The sequence below is a fragment of the Dermacentor silvarum genome, unplaced genomic scaffold, assembly GCF_013339745.2.
Source record: "Dermacentor silvarum isolate Dsil-2018 unplaced genomic scaffold, BIME_Dsil_1.4 Seq305, whole genome shotgun sequence".
NCBI classification, from domain to species: Eukaryota; Metazoa; Arthropoda; class Arachnida; order Ixodida; family Ixodidae; genus Dermacentor; species Dermacentor silvarum.
The window spans coordinates 1-8,201 of record NW_023606020.1 but is presented as its reverse complement, the minus strand read 5'-3'; the positions used below and the strand labels follow the sequence as shown (position 1 = coordinate 8,201).

Here is an 8,201-nt window from a genome sequence, read left to right as displayed (position 1 = left end):
AATAAATGGTGTTGCTGGCTTCTGCTTCGGGTATTCTTGCTTCGGTAACGGCCTACGGACGACAAGACAGCGTTGTTTTCGCTGTGGATTCTAGGTTAAGCACACTCCACATGCACAGCGGAAGCGTACGTCTGCTTGTAAACACTCGCCAGACTGAGAAAAGAACGAATATAATTATTGGTGCCCAATTTATTTTCTTAGTAATTGTTTACGAGCTTCAATTGTTTTTAACTTACTAACAGTGACCGATACGTGTAAAAGTTGTTACGATTAAATTTCCGTGTGCGACCGCTTGGCTTTCTCATCACTAGGCGGCGACGGCGGCGCCGCTAGAAGCCGTCTGTTCGGCGCGGAGTTTGAGCGCGATCAGAAAACAGACGGGCGGAAAAGTTTGAAAGCACCTACGAGGTTGGAAACTTTTTCGTGCGGCAACCAGTCGAAATGGCAGCATCCAAGCCGAATGCGAATGCGAGGGTGCGCTTCAGCACGTCTGATGACCTCGCTCTTCTACGTGAGGTACTTGGTGCTGGAGCAGTAAGCGACTGTTCGAGATGGCCGGAGGTTATCTCCCGCCTGTGTTTTACAACCAGAGCGGGCGGCCAAGACAAACAGTTCACGGTCCTTGCGGTGCGCGACCGTTTTGACCTGATGCTGTCGCAGTTCTCCACTGGTGATGCAGCGAATCTCAAGAAGTAATTCCTTGGAAATGTACAAACCTTGCGCCCCTTTCTGCCTTTTCTAAGAACTTTCATCGTTAAGCATGTAAAACGCGTTTTTTTTCCCGTCGAGTGACTTCATGTGTTGTAATCTTCGATATTCCAGGTCAGGAACTGAAGTACAGTATTCTGAAAAGGAAGCACTACTGACGGAACTTCTTCAACTGGTGCGCGAGGTCGGATATAAATTTAAAATTAGACTCAACATCGCAGCGCAGGCTGAGTGCCAAACCGCGACCCATGCACGAGATGCTGCGTCTGCAGCATTCTCATCCACCGCTGACGAGGAAACAGTTTTTATTATAATTTTTTTTACTTGGTTCACTATCGTTGGCAGGTGCTCATGCGCAAACATTCTTTAATGGCTGCTTTGCCTTGCATGCCATTGGTCCCGCTGTCGTGCTAGTGCCAAGTGTGATGTAGGTCTGCCACTAGATCATGAATAAAATGTTTTTATTGAAGGTTGCCTTTAAACTAACCAACAAACACGAAGCTTACATTTATGCGGTCACATCAGTACAGCATGCACCTTAAGCAGTGAAGAATATTTGCATGAAAGCCAAATGGTGTTGCATGTACATGCCTAGAGCTTGTACACTAATCTGCCAGCAATACTTGCTTGAAGTGCTGTAGTGCTACGTCATTTGTACATAACTTGTACACTAATTGCAGTGGACATGTTTAACCAGCATAGTGTAGCACAAGTACAGCAGGAAAGGAATGACAACACCACTTGAATTCTTTTCCATTGCGCTCATGCAACATTTGGCAGGTCGAAACTGTCGATATGCTTTAACTAGCCCAATGAAATACCATGTTTTGAACTTATTTTCTGCAACACTGTTTAAAGTATTGCACACGTGACAGCAACTGTACTTTTGTTTGCATACCATACATCACTTTTAGGTGGAGCCAGCACAGCTAGTTGCACCCTGCAAGAAATTTATTGTGCCCCTGAAGACATTCAGTGGGTGGACCTATCAGAACCACCAGAGGAAAACAGCATCAATGAAATAGCAGCGTTCTCACAGGACGAGGCTACTTCGAGAGCAGTACCGAACATCGAAGGTGATACAGCACCTGAACTGCCAAGGCGGCATGTGGCTCGCAGTAAGTACACAGAAGTACAGTACCCAAGGCCAGCATTACTTTGGTTCGGAGTCACGGTTAGATACCAATGAACATGTTATAACGAATTTCCTGAGCTACCTCCTCCCCCTCCCCCCAAAAAAGAAGCCTTTTCTTTCAATGTAACCATAACAAAGGCCTGGATACTATGCTCTGCAGCATGTTTCAGTGTAAGCATAACTAAGGTATATACCAGTTGTTATGTAGAATAATGTTCTTGGAAGCCTTGCACTAGGTATGCAGATGTAGTATACTATGTTTCCTGTGTACTCTTCCAATTTGAATAAATGTGATTTTGAAGATCATTAGGTTGTGTTCAAATAAGTTTGGCAGAGCACGCGTGGTGGCCATTATACTTAATTTTCGTTTGCATATCTGACTTATGTGCCGTGTGCCTTGACATATTGCAAAGTGTATCCTGAAATATTTTGTCCAGGAAAGCGGGGGCAAATCTCAACAGCCGACCACGCCTTCCTGGAAAAACGATGGAAGCATGAGCAGGCGCTGAAGGACAAAGAGGTTGCGCTCGAGGAAAAGAGGATTGACTTGGAACGGTACAGGCTGGCCCTCGAAAGAAAGCGCCTGCAGCGAGAATCTGAGATCCGCATGGAGGAGCTCAGAGTGAGGGAGGATGACCGAAGGGAAAGAGAAGAGCAGCGGCGCACAAATGCTGCGCCCCAAAGTGCTCTTCTGGAAAGTGTGAACAAATTATTCGACAGATTGAAGAAGGAGTGAATAAATTTCTTTCAGAAAAAAAGCATAGCTTACATGGAATATACACTCGACACTCATTTCAACTCCAACTGCAGCGTTAAAGTAAGAGAAACTCAATGTGGGGGTCTGAAGTGTGAAAGTAACCATACTATTAAGATGCATGCTTTAGTGGGGGAATCCAAATTAATTTTGACCACCTGGGGTTTTTCATTAACACCATCATCATTAGCCTATTATTATGTCCACGGCAGGACGAATGCCTCTTCCTGTGATCTCCAATTACCCCTGTCGGGGTAACTTCCGCATGTAAATTTTCTACCTTCATCACCGCACCTATTTTTTGCCATCCTCGACTGCGCTACCATCCTCTTGGTATCCGTTGTGTAACTCTAACGGTCCAACGGTTATCCGTCCTACGTATTACATAGCCTGGCTAGCGACATTTTTTTCTTAACGTCATTAGAATATCGGCTACCCCCGTTCGCTCTCTGATCTGCACCTGTCACAGCTGTCCCCGATTCGTCGTCGGCGCGAAGTCGATCGACGGGGTAGACAAGCTGGTTGGTCGTTCCGTGCTCGAGCGAACACAATGAAAAGAGTCAGAGTCGGGAGTAAACAGAAAAACTAGATATTTATCGGCTGATAAATATACACAAATTAATAAAATAAAATAATAAAGAAAACACAATACAGAATAACACACCTGAACTTAATATACACAATGATGAGGACAAATAAATACGAACGATTAACAGTAGGTATAAAAATGAAACAGTACGAGGATCAAATACACAAGAATACACTTAACAGCATTTCGCTGAAACAACGTCCAAAAGAAATCAAAGTCCAAAAGAAAACAATTGGTGTCATACGCATGGCCGGGCAGCAGCAGCAAGTCCATAAACCGCGAAGCCGGTGCACAAAGCTTTCCCGAAGAATGCTGGCGGTCCGATCTTGTCGAGGTGGATGCGAATTGCTGGGCTAGGTTTCCGGGGAGTCTAGATCTGACGTCTTCTCTCAAGAAGGTTGAGCTAACTTGAGGCGAACTACCGTGAACTTCGTTGCAGACGCTGGTTTGACGTCTCGTACGCCAACTAGTTACTTGGAGCTCCAACGCGGCCAGGCGGCCCAGGCGATACTGGACGGCACTAGGCCCCCGACGGCTTCTCAGCAGCGCATGGGTCAGCTTCTAGACTAATCAGCAGGGCCCAAAACCTGCACTTAAATAGAATCTCCTTTCCCTAGTTTCCTATGTAGGGAAACTGCCGGTATGTAGAGTTCTCCGAATTCACGGCTCGTAGCTCCCAAAAGTCTTGGCCGCTCCCTTTCACCATGGACGACAAACGCAGATTCTCCTCTCCCCCAAGGTCAAGGGCCAAGGTCGAGCCCGGTACTACCACGTGGCCGTAGACGCACACTTCGGGGTCCGTAATCGGCGTGTCGCGTCTCGAATCAAGATGCCCCTCCGTGACAGCACCGCTGCACGCCGGTCTCTTAACGTGAAGCTTAACATTTTCGTTCCATCGTACTTTAGATTATGGGGTTTTACGTGCCAAAACCACGATCTGATTACGAGGCACGCCGTAGTGGGGGACTCCGGAAATTTGGACCACCTGGGGTTCTTTAACGTGCGCCTAAATCTAAGTACACGGTTGTTTTCGCATTTCGCCCCCATCAAAATGCGGCCGCCTTTGTGTGGTCCTTAACCTGTTCTTGAGCTTCTTTGTTAACCTCCACGTTTCCACCCCATATATTAGTACCGGTAGAATGCAATGATTTTACACTTTTCTTTTCAAGGGTAGTAGTGAGCTCCAAGTAAGAATTTCGTTATGCCTGCCGTATACACTCCCAATGAAATTTTATGCTTCTGTACACAGATATGCGCGAAGCCTCAAGTCCTCAAGTAAGCATGAAGACTTGGTGGTTTTGTACCAAAATAAAGAGAAATTTGATTCTCATACATGCAGGCATGGCAGTTAATGAGAATCACTGCAACTCTGTACATGCGGGGAACCTTTTGAAGCAGAAGTTTCTGATTTTTTTTTGAAATCTAGAAAAGCAAACTGCGATATAACTTTTCCAAATCCCCACTCCACTGCTTGTCTCACTGAGCTCATTGATGTGTTGAACTGTTGCTGTGCTTCAGTGAGGTAGGCACCACCGTACGGCTTCATGAGTAGTGGCCGCAGAGGATATGCTGGGTCCCCGTAGATAACATAATCTTTGCCATGGACCAAGGTTTCCAGTTTCTCATACAGTCCACTCTCGTGCAAAATGCCTGAAATGAAGCAAAAGTTTTCAGACATTTATAGAATAACTGAATGACCGATATCCTTCATAAATGCTGCATACAATCTCATTGCACCAATGTAAACCAAATAATGTACAAATGTGCATAAAAATAAGATGTACATATTAGAAGTTATGTTAGGCAAAGACGCATTCAAGTGATAATCATACATCTCATAGGCATATTGAAATGATGTCATTTTGGCTGCCATTGTGACGTACTAGGACTCTCAAAAGCTGCATAATGAAATTTATAACCATGACTGGCAACACCGTGCACTGTTTATATAATACAACATTTGGAAGCTTTGCCAAATAAGGCAAATGTATAATGTGAGACCCCTACGAAGCAATGATACAAAGGCAAGGCCCTATGCATGCCAAGGGAAGAAGATGCTGACAGGAACGTGCACAGTCCAGTATTACTCGTATACCTACATACAACGGTGCTTTAATTCTTGTGCTACAGTTGAATGTAGCCATCTTGCAGCATTTGCATAGAGTAAACAGATACAGATTTCCTAAATCATACAAAGTCTAAAGCGAAGTCACACAATGTCAATTTTTTCATCTTTTCGGGCTGAACAAACCTCTTCACATAGTAAAGAGTCTTTTTTTGGCATTCTTTATAAGTGACATACTTATGCCTTTTTAAAATGATTAGCATTCTTACAAAGTAGCAATACGTTGTCTCACCTGCATCGTGTCTCCTTCCTGGATACGGGCCATCAAGGTCACAAACAAGCCCATTAGCACACATCACCGCTTGGTACTTGAGGACGTGCAATCTCTTATGTCCAGAAAAATAGGCATGTTGGTCTTCGGATGGTCTGCAGATGGGCCGTGCAGTCCCATCAATGAAGGCCCAGCAGTTCTGCAAAGCTGCGCCTTTGTTGTGCACTGCCTGCAAGATAAAGGTGAAACCACGTAAAGTCATAATCAGTGTTAGCATACCAGTCCTTGAAGACAAAAACCACCATGAGAAATTTTGAGGCTTTCTGTAAAGTAAGGAGCTTTTTCAGGCACATGCGTTTATGCCACATTTGTCTATATGCTCATAAGCTTCTCGGTGAGCTCAAACAATATGAATTAAGTATACCTCACTGGAATTCATGTACTCATGGTGTCACCAGGAGTGTCCGCAGAATTTGTGGCACTTAACAAAGCATATCTTTGATATATGCAACGTGTTCCAAGCGCACCACAGGATATGGTTTGCAGGTTTTGACCACTTGCAATGTGAATAGCACTACTTCAAATGAGGTTAAAGTCGAGTAGGTGGTATTTATTATAAACGAGCACACTGATAAGACTGCTGCGGTACCTCACACCGTAATTAATTCAACATTTATATAATCAAATAAACAAACTTTCGAGCTGTAATAACCACGTTCATGCAACCATTTATCAACCTACACTTGCACAATTTTGTTTCACATCTGTTGTGTGCGTACCATCGCGAGACATGTGCGCACATTTTTCTTTTTTCGGAACACTACAATCATTTCATACGCCAAGTTATGCCACACGCTGTTCGAAGCTCGTATTAGCTACCTAATCATTCACCACAGCGACCATCAAAAGTCATGCCGGAGTTAAACTCTTCTGCATTCTTTCTTGGCGAGCAGACGAAACATTTCCTAATTTCAGTTGGCTTACCTGAGAAAGCTCGTCCAAGTCGTTCAGTGAGAGCCATTGGTGTTTGGTGAGGTCATCCAAGAGATGGCCGAACGTCACCTCTATGTGATCCAGCACTTTGTTGCTTATGCTGGATATTACGGAGTAGTGAAGGCCGAAGAAGTGCTGCAGATCACAAAGATGCTGCAGAGTCATGCCGGAGTTAAACTCTTCTGCATTCTTTCTTGGCGAGCAGACGAAACATTTCCTAATTTCAGTTGGCTTACCTGAGAAAGCTCGTCCAAGTCGTTCAGTGAGAGCCATTGGTGTTTGGTGAGGTCATCCAAGAGATGGCCGAACGTCACCTCTATGTGATCCAGCACTTTGTTGCTTATGCTGGATATTACGGAGTAGTGAAGGCCGAAGAAGTGCTGCAGATCACAAAGGCGGTTTGGGTAGGCCAGCCGCTTCAAACAAATACACAACGCCTCCAAACCACGAACGTGAACACCTTGGGCGCTCGTTACGAGATCCGGAATGCGCAGTGCCCGTTGTAGGACAGAGAAGTCTGCTTTTTCAAGGCGAAAATGCCGTCGAAAAACATCGGATGGCATTTCCGCAATGTTCAGCAACCCGTGTCGCGAGACGTACTTTCTGGGCTGCACCTCCGGCGCCCTTGTCATAAGCGCCTCGATGTCGTCCCATCCAAGAGTCGCTAGATATTGCGGGTCCCACAATACAGACGACGGCATCGTTCACCACAGAATGCACTTGCACACGAACAACCGAAACCAACGCCGTGCTCGAACCATGCACGCGAGACTACGCAGGCTCTTTCCAAGGCTTGGCGTGGATTCAAACGGCTAGTTTGCTTGTCGTGCTGCTCAGTTTGCTGCTTTCACTACTCGCTACTAGATGGCGAGCCGATCAGCTTTGAAGCTTTCACTACTCGCAGCTAGATGGCGCGGCGAAATTTTGCGCTTAGCGGCGCATCGTTGTCTTACGCTATACTAAAACTCTATCCAACAGCGTTCCGCAAAGATTTAGCGTGCGTAACACGCTAACGCTAACGCAAGCATTTTCCGCAATACTAAAAGTCTCTGTTGTTGAGCTTGCGGTAGTCGCCGCAGAAGCGTAGCGTTCCGTCTTTCTTTTTGACAAGAACGACCCGAGACGACCACGGGCTATTGGAAGGTTCGATGACGCCATCGTCAAGCATGTCCCGAACTTGCGTACGTATGGCTTCGCGTTCTTTTGCCGACACGCGGTAAGGCGGCTGGTGTATCGAGAGTGCGTCTTCGTACGTGATGTTCCTGTGTTTATTGATGGAAGACTGGCGTACCTTGGAAGAATTTGCGAAGCAGGTCCCGAATTCAAGCAAGAGCTTGCGCAGTGCTGTCTGGCTATCGGTGGACAGTTAAGAATTGATGTCGAGGTGGCAGTGGCAATACAGGTGGCAATATTTTACTGCTTCCTCAATCTTTTCCACTTTATCATTTCGAATATCCCTTACTTTCTTCTTGTTGATCAGTTTTGACAGCTCAGCGAGTTCTATCTGATCTCTTGAGCTTGACACTTTCATGCTTTGTAAGTTCTCTATTAGGTCCTTTGTTACTTGGGAGAGCTTACCTACTGGTTTGCTCCTACTGGTCCGAACAAGGACGAAGTGTCTTTTTACAACAGCGCTGTGCTTTCTAGCTCCGGTTTATTTATGTGAAAATCTAAGTGCATCCGTTG

The 8,201-nt window shown here is 45.5% G+C and overlaps 2 protein-coding genes across 3 annotated transcripts; one reads left to right on the top strand and one right to left on the bottom strand.

The window, feature by feature from the left end:
- The first annotated feature begins 441 nt into the window (after positions 1–441).
- Positions 442–2,579, top strand: LOC125941785 (uncharacterized). Its single transcript, XM_049659632.1, has 3 exons — positions 442–511; positions 1,584–1,826; positions 2,281–2,579. The coding sequence occupies exons 1-3, from the start codon at positions 442–444 to the stop codon at positions 2,577–2,579; spliced, it is 612 nt and encodes a 203-aa protein (XP_049515589.1).
- Positions 2,580–5,245: 2,666 nt separating this feature from the next.
- LOC119434885 (uncharacterized) lies at positions 5,246–7,121 on the bottom strand. 2 transcript variants are annotated; one of them, XR_007464605.1, is made up of 2 exons: positions 6,507–6,653; positions 5,246–5,751 (listed from the first exon to the last, which is right to left on the bottom strand). XR_007464605.1 is itself a non-coding variant. In XM_037701925.2 (2 exons), exons 1-2 carry the CDS (start codon positions 7,076–7,078, stop codon positions 5,374–5,376), a joined length of 705 nt encoding a protein of 234 aa, XP_037557853.2. In that variant the 5' UTR covers positions 7,079–7,121; the 3' UTR covers positions 5,246–5,373. The 2 variants fall into 2 exon arrangements, 1 of the variants encoding a protein (XP_037557853.2); XM_037701925.2 differs by lacking the exon at positions 6,507–6,653 and adding an exon at positions 6,752–7,121.
- Positions 7,122–8,201: the final 1,080 nt, after the last annotated feature.